Source organism: Diabrotica virgifera, chromosome 8 (assembly GCF_917563875.1).
Source record: "Diabrotica virgifera virgifera chromosome 8, PGI_DIABVI_V3a".
Lineage (NCBI taxonomy): Eukaryota > Metazoa > Arthropoda > Insecta > Coleoptera > Chrysomelidae > Diabrotica > Diabrotica virgifera.
In genome coordinates, this window is record NC_065450.1 from 220,084,397 (window position 1) to 220,099,806 (window position 15,410).

At 32.4% G+C, this 15,410-nt stretch overlaps 1 protein-coding gene across 1 annotated transcript; it reads right to left on the reverse strand.

Moving 5' to 3' along the window:
- Positions 1 to 2,708: 2,708 nt before the first annotated feature.
- On the reverse strand, positions 2,709 to 14,807 carry LOC114336186 (SWI/SNF-related matrix-associated actin-dependent regulator of chromatin subfamily A-like protein 1). Its single transcript, XM_028286518.2, has 6 exons — positions 14,560 to 14,807; positions 12,737 to 12,950; positions 12,552 to 12,686; positions 7,499 to 8,173; positions 3,990 to 4,272; positions 2,709 to 3,305 (listed from the first exon to the last, which is right to left on the reverse strand). Exons 1-6 carry the CDS (start codon positions 14,699 to 14,701, stop codon positions 2,907 to 2,909), a joined length of 1,848 nt encoding a protein of 615 aa, XP_028142319.2. The 5' UTR covers positions 14,702 to 14,807; the 3' UTR covers positions 2,709 to 2,906.
- Between the last annotated feature and the right edge of the window lie 603 nt (positions 14,808 to 15,410).

Below are 15,410 nucleotides of genomic sequence, written 5' to 3' on the forward strand. Positions count from 1 at the left end.
GTTCAAAAAAACATTTTTTTAATTAAAATAATTAAGACAAAAAGAAGAATGTATGTAATTTTTTAATTCAAAATACGTTTTACTGTTGTCAAAAATTGGAAAAAAATTTTTATTTGACAAATAAATATTGTTTTTCGCTTAAATTCAAAGTTAAAGCTGCCACCCACCTGTCTCTTGGCAGTTTGAACATTTCGTTTAACGACGTTCTACACCTTCGTTGCGGGATATGCCTCTCAGAGGAAAGGGGGGAAACTTATATGGAAGCGAAAGTTGGTAACAATGCATCTATAGCAGAATACTCAAATCATATGTTTCAGTATTGAATACTTTAAAAAATAAATTATAATAAATTACGGAAATTACGGAATAAATTACGGAATTAATTATAATAAATAAATTAAAAATAAATGGTACGGTAAACAATCCTCATTTTTTAATATGTTATTCCTTACAAAAAAACCTTTAATTTAAGCACAAATAATTAAAAATCGTAAATTTGGGTCAATAGTTATTAACTTTTTAAAAATTCCCATAAGAGCCCATGTTAAAACTTAACTTTGACTCTTAATAATAATTAAACGGCACGGTAAAACAATTTTTTAAAAATCAAGTCTTAGTTTTTTGAAGTAAACTATAACATACTAAAATTTCATGCAAATCTTTAATTCTTTGCCGAAGGTGTAGAACGTCGTTAAGCGAAAATCAATGTTTATTTGTCAAATAAAATTTTTTCTGTTTACTGACAGTAGTAAAATGTATTTTGAATTAAATAAATTACATAATATATTCTTCCTTTTGTCTCACATATTTTAATTTAAAAAATGTTTTTTGAACACCCTGTATAAATAATTATGTTAATGTTTATATTTTTGGATAGATAATTGAATAAACTTTCAAATGAGCTATCACATGACCCCTATTCCCATTTTAAAAAATCATCGATTAAGTCATCACGCCCAGATGGATGACGTCACTAGTATGATATGTATGCCAAAAAATCGTAATTTAAAAATAAAAATCGACCTCTTTCGGGATTTTTCCTTAAAGTCGCCGGTTTACGAAATAACGAATTTATGCGTTACTTTATGGACGCACTGTATATTTCGTCTTCTCTTTATTAATCCTCAGTCCTACTTCGCTTGTTGCTCCTTCCACCTTGTTGAAAATGGCTTTTGTGGATAGGATGGAGTCTCCAACGAGATCAACGTCATCTGCGTAAGCTTGTAATAACTTGGGACCTTGAACCGACAGCAGTTCTGTTTTTATTTCGGCCAACCTCATGGCTTTCTCTAATACAAGGTTAAAAAGTAGTGGAGATAACGCATCACCCTGTTGAGTCCACTGTTGATTTCGAAGCTGTCAGGCAGTTTATTATTTACACGTACTTTTGATATTCCACCGTCCATATAGACTTTAGTCATCCGAATGAGTTTCTTTGGTACTGAGAACTCCGCCATGGCATTCCATACTTGGCTTCTTTCTACGCTATCATATGCCTGTCGAAAGTCTATGAAGAGATTGTGTGTGGGTCTGTTATACTCCCATCCCTTTTCTAGAAGCTGTCTCAGCGTGAATAGTTGATCTATTGTTGATCTGTTTGCCCTAAAACCGGCTTGATATTCTCCTAGGACATTTTCAGCATAGGGGGATAGTCTACTAAGAATGGTATTTGAGGATTTTATATGCCGTGTTTAGGAGTGAAATTCCTCTATAATTCGCGCATTTTGTTTTGTCCCCTTTTTTGTGGATGGGCACTATGATGTTTTCCTTCCATCTTGCTGCTATCCTTTCTTCTAACCATATATGTGTTATTAACTGGTGGATTTGGCGATGTAGTGCGTCTCCACCATATTTCAGAAGTTCTGCTGGTCCGTACCCGGCGCTTTGTGATTTTTCAGCTTATTTAAGGCCTTTTGGGTTTCTTCAAAAGAGGGATTTTCGACGGGCATGTCCGCTGTGACATAGATATTTTCTTTATGCTGTTCTTCCTGTATGATGTTTAGAAGGTCCCTGAAATATCCTTTCCATTCTTCTACTTACACATTACACATATAGTCAAAACAAAACTACTGATAATAGTCTGATTTAGTCTAATTTGGCTGATATTTTGACATAAGGCGTCTACAAGAATGTATTACACGATGGTAGAATTATCTTGCGACAGTGGCGTCATCGGGCGGAGAGGCTAACTACTTATCGGACCACCCACGTATTCTTGTCTACACTCCGCTATTCTGGTCATCAGCCTTTGAAGATCTTCAATATTTATTCTTTTTTTCATAGGCATCTTTCAGTGCGTCACAGTTTTTCGATTTCTTTCTAACGCATTAAATTGTATGTGACAGAAAAAAAGGCACGTCCGTGATTACAGACATTTACAACATTTATTCTAGTTGTCGATAGATGGCGCTATAATCGAAAAAAATTATTTACGAATTATATAATATATCTACGAATATAATCTGTACAATTTATAAGACTATACAAATCAAAGAAAATACCATATTATAAATGCAATAAACACAATTGATTTGTTTTTATGCCAAATTGCAAATAAAATTTGACAACTGTCAGATTTAACTAAAATGTCATGTCACTAAAATGTATATTATCACGGACTTACCTTTTTTTCTATCATTTGTGACGCACTGAAAAATGTTCATGAAAAGGACTTTACAATATAAATACTACATTAAAATACAACTATAGAAACGTTCAACATTTTATTATTGGACACTGTTAAAAAGGGTAATTTAAAAAAGAAAAAGTTAGTACAAAAAAAATTTACAATTTGGATTCAAGATCTTGAACACCTAAATATGTATTAAAAAGAAACAAAAAGTCCCCAATAGTCACAATAACAGATAACCTGCAAAAATAAATAATTTATATTTGGACCTACTGGTTTAAAAGTCAATATCACAAAGTACATCATCCATGCCATCGTTGAGTAAGTCTTCAGCCTCTCTAATGCTCTCACTAAGCAAATCATCAAACCCATCGTCAAAGATGTCTTCGTCTAGATCTTCGAGTTTTCTCTTTTTTGGGGTAAAATATTTCGTAATATCATTCTCACTTATGTTTAGAGAATCGATGTTATCACTACTGACACGAGATTTTTGTTTGCTCACGCTGACCGACTCGAAAGAGTCTTTGCAAAGTCCTACGGCGTTCAGTGTGCGTTGCTTTTCTTGAAGAAGAGGCCAGATGGAGTCATCAGCTGTACCGCCGGCTAGAAGATACTGGACTAACACCTCGTCTTCTTGCCCTATCCTGTGCGCTCGAGCCTCAGCTTGACTTATGATCTGGAAAGATATCGAAATCAACAAATTAGGTATAAATGAAATAAAAGATCTTTAATAAATCAAGTATGATTATTCTACAGGTTGGCGATCTGATTGTTGTCACCACCCGAGAACTTAGACACGTGATTGCCTCCTCCATTAATCATCATCAAGGCTTTCTTTTATTCTTGATGGTATGTCTGCCGCTCTTACTTAGAGCTTTTTGATTCGATTATTGCGGTGAATTATTTCGTACTCTTCTTGTGTATTGTCCAAGTTTGTTCTATGACTTAACTTTGTTCCAATTTTATTCCGCTAATTTTGATCTGTGCATAGGCCCCTCCAATTTCTAACTTTCAGGATTTTGATATCTCTCATGATAGGTCTTCCCATTTCCCTCAAGATTTTCAACTTAATCTTCAGCTTCCATTTGGTGACCTTCTTAATCAGTAGGTTGTTTTCCTTCTCTTTATGTGTTCCAGCCATCTGTCTCTTCACTTTAATAAATATAACTGCTACAAGAACGTTAACCAGACCAGAAAGGAATTCAAACCTAGACTATCAATAGTTAGAAACAGAACAGGAGAAATAATTGGTGATCAGGACGAGATACTAGAAAAAATCATTTTTCAGATCAAAAGCTGTTTTCAAAATCCAAGAAAACATGTATTTTACTGTCATTCTTAAAAACAGTTTAATACTTACACTGGGGTTCCAATGAAGCTCAGCAAACAACACTAGCTTGGCAGCTGTAAGCGTAATTCCAGCATTTGCAGCTGTTATGGACAAAATGGCGCACACATAGTTATCATCCAGTTGAAACTTTGAAATAAAGTACTTCCTTTGATCTGTTGTTGTTGTACCGTCTATTCTGATATATTTAAGATTTTTTCTCTTGACCAGATCTTCTATGGCGTCCAACATAACCTTGTGATGGGCAAACACCAAAAACTTTTCTTTTTTCTCTAATACTTCCAGGATATATGAACTAAAAAATGAATATAATTTTACTTATTCACCAACAGAATGGTTGACTTTGTGTTAAAAAGATCAAGAATTCCCTAAATCTTGTATAAGTGAAATAATACGGCATAACTTACAAAAAAAATTTTGGCTAACCTTTAACAAAATTTTAAACGTGCTTATACTGCTAATTGAATAAAAGAATGTGGGTGTACTTTGTACGCACGTAAGAAGTTATGAAAGAAAACAGTAAAATCCTTTATAAAAGGTATATTTGAAATCCCTCAAAAGGGCTATATCAAAATCACATAACTAGTTTTCGACTGGTTTACCAGTCATCATCAGTGCTTACGTGCAATATACATGCTAATCACCAAGATATTATTTAACAAAAATATGTGGGTCAAAGCCCAGTAAAAGTAGTCCGTCAAGGAAACATTGGTTTAAAATGCTACATTAAGCTAGGATGTTTAAAATATTTAGCTAATCTGCCCCAGGTAACATCTGAGCTGTGGATTTGACTTGTTCACATGGTGAAAGTATGACTTTAACTGGGGCAGATTAGCAAAATATTTTAAACATCCACGCTAAATGTAGCATTTTAAACCAATGTTTCCTTGACGGACTACTTTTACTGGGCTTTGACTAGTGTTACCAGGTCCAATTTGTTTTTAATCGGTACATAAGCAAAAACAAATCGGGATTTATTGTTGTAGATCGGGACAAATAAACAACAATATCCCAGTAAATGACCGTTTTGGAGTGTAATTTTCAGAGTCAACTCCGAACTGCATGAAAACCTGGTTTTGGGTTCTACTTACTGTCTACTTCAAAGTTGAACTTGTACCGTTGTTGGTTGCTTTTACTTGGGTGGTAATAGTTACAGTTACCCCTTCTAGGGGGTAAAAAAACGCGCGTTCAAAGTAAGTCCCAAAATGAATCAACTGACTAACTCTAAAAAACTTTTGTTCTATGTAATTTTTAAACTAAGTCAATACTTTTTGAGTAATTTTATCGAAAAAAATATTCTTAGCAAAAATGTAGCTTTTAAAAAAGCAAAAAAAATGTATGTTCAGAAAGTCTTAAGGTTTACCGGTTGTGAGTGCTTAGTTTTGAAAAAAAAAATTGGTTTTTATAGTAAAAAAAAATTATCCTAAAATATTGGAAAATGCCCTTTTTTCAAAATAACTTAAAAAGTATTAGGGATACTAAAAATCTCAAGGAGTAAAAAGTAGGTAGGTTTTGCTTTTATAAATATGATAGATTCATTTTGTTTTTCTGTTAGACAAAAATTGGTTCAAATATGGCAGTTCATATTTTGCATACACTCGTGATTAGTGATTCGTTCAGGCCCTTTCAATCATGTAAAAAATAGTAGTAAATTGTTTGTAAAGCGGTAACAATTAATTTCATTTGGTGTGCTAAGTAGGGGGAGATTTTCACGATCTTATTACCAAAAAAAAGGAGTCAACTTGATTTTGAGCATAACCCTCTTAGTTTTGATGCTAGAACTTTTTTAAAACATAAAAATAAAGATTTATTAAAAAAGTTTTAATTGGTTTTTTTCCGAAAAGTGCTTCTATTTGTTGATTATTTTACGTTGAAATATTTGATTTGGAATATGATGAATAAGAACGTATTTTTCATGAGCTACAACTTTGCATTTGCTGGGTCTATAGTCTTTACGAGTTCACAATTTTTTTCATTTTTTTATATTATGTTACATTTTTGCTAAGAATATTTTTTTCGATCAAATACTAACTTTTTGAGTTACTTGTGAAAATCGCCTGAAAACGGGATTTTTTTGTCGAAAAATAAACATTTTCAATCGTAAACAACTCGAAAAGTATTAACTAAGTTAAAATTCTATAGAACTAAAATTGCTTAGAATTAGTCAATTTATCTATCTCCGGACTTATTTTAAACGCGCAATTTTTCACCCCCCAAGTAGGGGTGACTGTCAGCTTCCGAGTAAAAGCAACCAACGGCACAAGCCGTCCGAATTTTTATGCAATTCGGAGTTGATCCTGAAAATTACACATTATCGCCGTATTTCCAGTTTATTTACTGGACTACAAGGTGTTTCTATAATCTGTATTTATTTCTACATAATAATAATAATCAGACGAAATTACAAAAAAAATCGTAGATTAAGTAAACTATTTATTTTTTATTAAAATTATATTTTTCATTCGATTTTGCCGCTTTTAGGAGTGCCTTGTTTTTATAACATAGTTATAAAATTCACTGCAAGTCCTCCTGAAAATGAAACCTCCAAAACCTCCTTCGTGGGTGAAAATTGGTTTTCGTGGGTGAAAATCGGTACATTAAGTGTCCTGATCAGGTACAAATCGATACGTGTCCCCAGACTTCTGAAAATCGGGACGTCCCGCGCAAATCGGGACACCTGGTAACGCTAGCTTTGCCCCACATATTTTTGTTAAATAATATCTTGGTGGTTAGCATGTACATTGCGAATAAGCACTGATGACGACTGGTAAACCAGTCGAAAACTAGTTATGTGATTTTGATGTAGCCCTTTTGAGGAATTTTAAATATACCTTTTATAAATGATTTTACTGTTTTTTGTATTACATGGTATACAGCCAACTACAGGAAAACTTTTTCCTTGTGGATTTTTAAAGAAGTTATACTTCTATTATATGATTTCAACGAAAAAATTATACTTTCGAACAGCTTATTTATATTTTATTTAAGGATTAAACTAATTTTTACGTACTACTTTCCAAAAATTTTTATTAAAACAATACTAAAAATTAAAAAAAAATTAGAAAACACCCGGATTCGAACCGGGCATCTCTTGATCTCCAGTCGAACGCTCTACCACTGAGCTATACTCGTTTTGTTTGTGCGCGTACGGACTACAATATTTCTCAGACATAGTGTCAAATAGACCAAGTGAAGTATAAAAATACTTTAAATATTAGGTACTTATTATCTTATTCCCGAGGTAGACAAATCTAAAGATACACAAATTATAATAAATATATTTACTAAAAACACTAATATATTCTTTCCACACCTTTTTTGGACCAATACATACATAACTTAAAAGATTTAACAACGAACTCCATACTGTCTGTGTGCACATGCGCACAGAATAATAAAAATTCACTCCCAATCGCGCCTAAAGAAGTGTAACTTCAAAAATTTGAGAGGATATAAAATGTGAGAACATAAGAAAAACAGAATATGAGAAAAGTTAGTAAAAAAACCAAATAATGACTTACCACACAGAGGGGATTTTAATTTTAGCAGTTTCCGAAAAAAATGTCAACAGAGCAGCATGTTTGGCAGCACCTTTCTGATTAACAAATTTTTCCCCTAAAGCCAGCAAACATTCCCGTTCTTCCTTAGAAAACTGGTTCAGTTTTGTGTCCAAATTGACAATTTCCTGGCTCTTCTTGGGCATCGCGGATAATACATTTTCTTTAGTTCTACGAATCATGAACTTTTTCGCCAGAATTATTTCGAGTTCTTGCAGATTGGAACTGCCTGAATGGTCCCAGCCAAATTTGGTGGTTTTGCCATCGCAATAGCGTTTGCTATACTGAAAGAAGTTTCCAAAAAAGGACTTATCTATTAGACTGAGTTGAGTGAACAGTTCACTCGGTCTGGACAATGCTGGTGTACCACTCAAGAGTATCACCTTTTTGGCTTTGTTGGCTAGTTTTAAGGCAGCTTGATAACATTTCGATTTGTAGCTTTTGAGAGTGTGGGATTCATCTATGATCATGACACCAAATTCTTTTTCTAAAAGTTTTTCTACACATCTACTCATTAAATCATAGGAGGATATAAGAATTTTTGAGTCACCAATGTAATCCTTTCCTGATACCATGTACTGGACTTGTAAAATAGAAATTGAAGGTAGATAATTTGCTATAGTTTCCTCCCACTGAGTTCTAAAAACACAAACAAATTTATATTAAATTACTAAGTTTTCAATATAATAGCACATAAAATAACACTAAAAATATTACTCTACATCCCACCAGACTGAAAACAATGGGAACCTTCTCTGGGTACACCTCAGAGGCTTCTACAATTTGCAAGCCATAACGGATGCTGAGACTAAGGAAGATGAGGGAATTTTACAATTTATAATTCACGTCCCATCTGCTCAGCGTGGTAAAGTTCCAACGAGAATGGTTCCCTTCGTCCTCCAATCAGAGTAAACATGTAAATAAAAAATGAATAACCATTTTCAATTTCGTTGCAACACGAAACTACAGCCGCATCATATTCTAGTTCAATCAGAGAGTGCAGCAAGCACCTCTATCGGTTTCGAAACTTATTAGTCTCTCATCAGGAGGCACATATGCTCCTCTCTCTGACCCAACCAGGACAAACCCTGGCGTGCAGTTACGGATTGCAACGAACGAAATGGCAGGGATGCCCTAGCGGCAACTGCTAGCAAAAGGTTAAGTTTTCAATCTAATAGCACATAAAATAATATTACAAATATTATAAATCATGATTTATAATGTATAAACTTTGTAAATGATGATTTGAGATTTACAATATACAGTTATCCCTTGATGATCCAACAGGTATGGGGCCAAAGAGATGTCGGACAACCAAAAGTGTCCGGATTACCGAAAGTGATTACATATTTGGCCTTGTTTTGCTACCAGTAGCCTACAATATTGTTAAATTTTATCAGTAAAATGCTATCCATATGAATTCAAATGACATACCGATTTCTGCTAACTAAAACATGCTTACTAAAAGAAAAATGAGAATGAGATTCATGTCATGACAGGTTTGAACCTGTGAAAACGTTGAAGTTTTAAGGATCCAGGATTGTCTATCTCAGGATGTAGTTGTCAGTTCGGGTGTCCCTCAGGGTTCACATCTGGGTCCGCTATTATTTATTAAATTTATAAATGATATTGCAGATATAAACTGTGGTAAGCTTTTGTTTGGGGATGATTTAAAAACCTTTTCAAAAATATCTAGTCCTGACGATTCTGAAAATCTGCAATTTCAATTAAATAAAGTACAGGGTTGGTGTAAAGAAAATGAAATGGAGCTAAATGTCAAAAAGTGCCATAAAATTAGTTTTTATCAAGGTATAACGTATATTCCGTTTGAATATAAACTTGATAACACACCACTACATTGTGTTAATACAATAAGAGATCTTGGAATACTGTTTGACAAATTGCTAAAATTCGCAGATCATATTGATTTATTATTTCAAAGGCATTACAGATGCTTGGCTTCATGAAACGAAACTGCTATAATTATAAAAGTCCCAATACCCTAAAATTGTTATATTGTTCTCTTGTTAGACCTCACTTGGAATACTGTTGTAGTATTTGGTCACCTTACTATAATGTTTAAATACGCAGAAAAAATTGAAAATGTTCAAAATAAATTCCTTAGGTTTTTGGGATTTAAAATTAGAGCTATTAATGGGAGTAACAGGTTTTACAGTTATGAAAAAATTAGAGCATATATAAATATCAATACCCTGGAAGAACGTCGTTATCACCATGATTTGAAAATTCTGTATAGTTTGTTAAATGGTACAGCAAATAGTCATTATTTATTGTCTAAGGTTGGTTTTAAAGTTCCTTCATACAGTACTCGAAATGCAGTTCAAAACACTTTTCATGTACCATTTCATCGATGTAATTATGGCCTCAATGAACCTATAACTAGAATGTTACGTCTAGCAAATCAAAATACTGAGAAGCTTAATTTTAGTTCCACACCTAACCAATTTATACGCGACTTGCAACAAATTAATCTTGCCTCTTAATTTTTTTGTTTTGTCCACCCTTACCAGTCTGTTTCTAATTTGTTCTGTATGTAATTTATTTCTTTTAACTGTTTTAACTTTTATATTTTATGTGTTATATATGTACAGTATGTCCCTGTCAGTTGTATCCATATGGAAAACTTTTTTATTATTAATTTTACGAAAAAAAGTTATTCTTTATAAAAAGCTCTGCATGGTCCAAATCCTAAGCTTTAACCATCAAATATCAATTTTTTTGAATATTATACGAGGTATGTCAAAAAGTTTGAATTTCACTTAAGAGTAAAGTAGCTTTATTTTTCACAATATTGAAAATTGCTATTATGAAAAGTTGTTTGGAATTAAAAACTGTATTCTAGTATGCAATTACATCCTTTTAATTAAAAAATTTTTTTTTGTAAAATTATGGATAACTAACATTATTTTCAGTTATTTTATTTCAGATAACTTTTTTATTATTAATTTTAAGAAAAAAAGTGTTTGTTAATAAAAAGTTCTGCATGGTCTAAAATCTAAAATACAACCATCTTTTGTCAAATTTTATCAATTTTATACGAGGTATGTCAAAAAATATGAATTTCGCTCAAGAGTAAAATACGTTTATTTTTCACAATATTGAAAATTGTTATTATGAAAAGTTATTTAGAATTAAAAACTATGTTTCAGTATATAATTACATCCTTCTAATTGAAATATTCTGAACTATAAAGGTATGGTTCAAGTGGAAATCGGTGGGTCTGTGCATTTTATCAATGAAATAAGATATGTCTCACACTCCAGAAGCCGCTAACGATAAAATGTTTTAATCATCGCATTAATCATTGTAAATGAGTCGAGGAATATTAGTACAGTGAAAATAATAAGACGAGAACTGGACGATAATTCTACTTTAATGACAAAAAAGCAAGCTCATTAGCAGAAACCGATTCAAAATTATTTTGCACATTATATGTGAAACATTATTTGGTTGAAAAGTGTCATTTTTGTTGGCACAAAAATATATTAATTTGTCTGGACTAAATTAGAGTTCTGTTTATCTTGTTACTATCAACATTTACACAGTGTTGCCAAACTGAATTTTGTTATTTTGAGTGTAAATTTATTCCACGGATCTCCGAGGGTACAATACTTTACTTTTGATCTAAATTTATCTTTTTTGACATACCTCGTATAAAATTTGATATTATGGTTGTATTTTAAGTTTTAGACCATCCAGAACTTTTTATTAAGAATCACTTTTTTTCGTAAAATTAATAATAAAAGAGTTATCAGAATTGAAATAACTGAAAAAATAATGATAGTTATCCATAATTTCTCAAAAAATTTTTTTTTTCAATTAGAAGGATGTAATTGCATGTTAGAATATAGTTTTTAATTCCAAACAACTTTTCATAATAGCAATTTCCAATATTACGAAAAATAAAGCTACTTTACTCTTGAGTGAAATTCAAACTTTTTGACATACCTCGGATAATATTCAAAAAATTTGATATTTGATGGTTAAATCTTAGTTTTTGGACCATGCAAGGCTTTTTATAAAGAATAACTTTTTTTCGTAAAATTAATAATAAAAAAGTTTTCCATATGGATACAACTTACAGGGACATACTGTATATGACTTATATTTAGTATCTACTAAATTGTTCCAAAATTTGTAAACAATTGTAACTGTATTGGGCTTGTCCCGTGGCAATAAAAAAAAAACTAAAACTAAGTATCAAGGGACAACTGTATATACAATGTAAATTATGATTTGGGAGTGCTCCCAATGAACTGTCAATACGGATGGAATAGGCACAAAGACAACTAATGCAGCCACGATACAAGAGAGAGGTCCTAGAGAGAGACAGACAAGGTGGTGGAAACTTTGACAGGCCGTGTAATTTGAGTTGCCTATATCAACTTAAATCGGGGAAATATGAAAGTCTAAATATAAAAGTAACATAAAAACATAATCAAGGACTTTTTCACTTTGTATAAAACAGTCACTAATTTAGTATTTAAATAGTCTTAAAATTATTTAACTCCCAAATACTTTAGGAAAGTAGGTATTTGTTTTGATAAATACAAATAACAATTCTCAAAAGTATCTAAACACCAAGTATGGCACTGTGTACTCTATTTATCCCCTAAATACAAAAAAGTGGTTAAATTTTGAAATATGTACTACCAATCAGCCTTAGGCCTTAGCCAAGTTAAAATATAAGTTAAAATATTCAACGAACTGTAAATACTGATTCAGTCGGGTACATTTATATAGGCAACTCAAATTACACGGCCTGTCAAATTCTCCAACACCTTGTCTGTCTCTCTCTAGGACCTCTCTCTTGTATGTTGGTGTCAATCTTGCTTCACTATTTGAATGGGACATGGCCATTCCATCCGTATTGACAGTTCATTGAGTGCTCCTCATAACATTCAATGTGTCTTGGTATGTTTATTTCTAGTGCATCCTTATTGTGATTGTAGTATAGGGAAAAATTGGCTTAAATAGTGGACCTAAGCATGCTTACTTCATTGTAGCAGTAGTAACTATCAAAAGAGGCCAGTCGTTTTGATAATAATTAGCTATGGCCAGAGCTTGGAATGTCTTGCCAAGCCCCATATCATCTGCAATCATACACCTACCATTTCTATTGATTCCAAACCTAAAAAACACACATAAGTTCGTATTTTTCTAATATTATTGTTTATTTACCTTAAACCTTCAATCTGAAATGGCATAAGTGTAGCAGATAATATAGGATCAAGCCTATTAAAATCGATGTCTATTTCACGAGGTGGCACTTTCAAACAATTTATAACAAATTTTGGAATGGGTTCAACTGTCACCTTCTCCCGTAACTTCTGTAGTTCAAAGAGTAGTAAGTCATGGTGCTGTATGGAAAAGTTCCAAATACGATTCTTGGGGTCTAAAACAAAAAATATTATAGCAAATATATGGAAATTTAAATATTAAATCACAAGTATCCACCATATTGCAAAATACAGTGCTAGTCAAAAGGCCGTACCCCCCCTCGTATCTTTTGAACGGTTATACCTATAATAGTGAAATTTGGAGGGAGGAAATAAACGGACGTAAGCTTCTTAACTAGTCATGACAGGTGACGTAATAGTGACAGATGACTTTACAGCGCCACTGTGACAGATAATTTTAAATGGGACCTTATGGCAAGTGATACCTCGTTTGAAAGGAATTGAAAATACCTATTCATTTATACTAATTGTGTTTGAGTTTAAGCTAATTTTGATGAAAAAATGAAATAAATATAAAATTGTAGTTTCGCATTTAATTAATAAAAATTCAAAATTCCGCCTATGATTACTTGTCAAAAGGGTTGAAGTTGACGTAAAAACTACTAGAAATTTGAAAAACGTCAAATTTTTTGACAAAGAAACCATAAGCGGACATTTGAATTTTTGTTAATTAAATGAGAAACTACAATATTATATTCATTTAATTTATTCACCAAAATAAAAATCCACCTACACCCAAAAAAATTAGTATGGCTGAATAGGTATTTTAAATACCTTTCAAACGAGGTATCACTTGCCATAAGGTCCCATTTAAAATTATCGGTCACAGTGGCTCTGTAACGTCATCTGTCACTATTACGTCACCTGTCATGACTAGTTAAGAAGCTTATGTCTGTTTATTTCCTCCCTCCAAATCTCACTTTTTTAGGTATAACCGTTCAAAAGATAAGAGGGGGGTACGGACTTTTGACTAGCACTGTATAAACACCAGTCTTTCAACATTATAACAAAAAATTCCTAGTTCCGCCTAAAGTCATCCTTCCTGGAACTCATCCACACTAAACAGCTTCTAACGTTTAAGACCAGGTTGGTTCTTCTATATTACATGAAAGCACTCAGTTGTCCCACCAACCAAAAACCTTGTAATTTGGACTGACTCACTATCCTCCATCCTATCTATCAAGAATATTTACTCCCAAAATCCATTAATTCAAAGTATCCAGAACATATGCCATCAATTAAAAGGTAAGAATGTATTGATTAACATTAGTTGGACTTCATCACTCATCAATATTACAGGAAATAAAACTGCAGCAAACTATTCAACTAAATTTATGTCTATGTGCTTGAGAGCCTGGCAAAACCTGTGGAATAGAACAAACTTAAAACTTTATGATATTCAACCCAGAATCCCTACCTTAAAAATACCAGCACTTAGTCGAAGAGACAAAAGCAACACTTCTTGGTGCTATATTTGCAATACCTGTGTCACTATCAAACACATACTAGTCGGGTGCCAGCTATACACCAACACTCGAATATTACACAAAGTGGATGGAGACCTAACAGCTACTCTCGGTGACAATAGTAACTTTAATAATGTGAAAATGTTTCTTAAAGACTGTCAGTTATATTGCCTATAGATTTTTATTGTACTGTAATGCTTACTTTTTTTAGTAGCAGTGTCAATGGTCTTTGTTGCTGAGACACATTCATTTAAATTAAAAGAAATCACAAATAATACACTAATTTTATAAGACTTACCATATAGTTTTGATGGAATATTTTTAAATATTTGGATAATTTGTTCATCAAACTTATTTGTATCAACTTTAAATCGATCTTTAGATATTAAGGAAAAAGTTGCTGTTGTTGTTTGTTTGTAAAAATTAGATACAGATGCCATTGCTTATTTAATCATTTCTCAAAAGTATAAAACAGATTTTAGTATTTTATTTATGTACAAATTGTTGAAAAATTCAAAACAATTTTGAACTATGTCAAATTGACAGTGACACTAGTGACAGTGACAGTACTGACAGTTGACAGTACATCTGTTGTTAGTACATTATTGACTTGTTTCATTTGGAATTCAACCACAGTTAACGATAAACAAGGGCTGATTGCGCTGATTGTATGTAGAAGAAATTATGTGCCAACTAATAGCAAAGAATGTTTTTAGAAAAGTTTTTAATAACATTGTTTTAATACTACGAAACGTAAAAAATCATTGATTTGTTTTAAACTTGCAGTCATTAACTGAAACTAGTTTTTAGGTTTGAGTTGATATGATGGTTGCATACATTAAGTCCACGTTTATCAATTCTTTTGCATGTTTTTTTTTCAATCTGTGTCTGTGTGGTATGTAAAGTGATTGAGAAAATTATTATAGCGATCTTGGAATAACACATTTTTCCTTAAAAAAATGTTAAATTTCGCATATTTAATGGGAATATACACTCACGTGTGGGAGATGGAGTGCGGATGGGGGAGTGTTGTGATCTTCTGTCTCCGATATTCTAGCGACGTAATTGTGTCTTTTTTTTTCTATTAGTGTCCACTAGTTTATACTCTATATATTACATTTTCTTCTTATCCTTCACTCCTTATTCGGT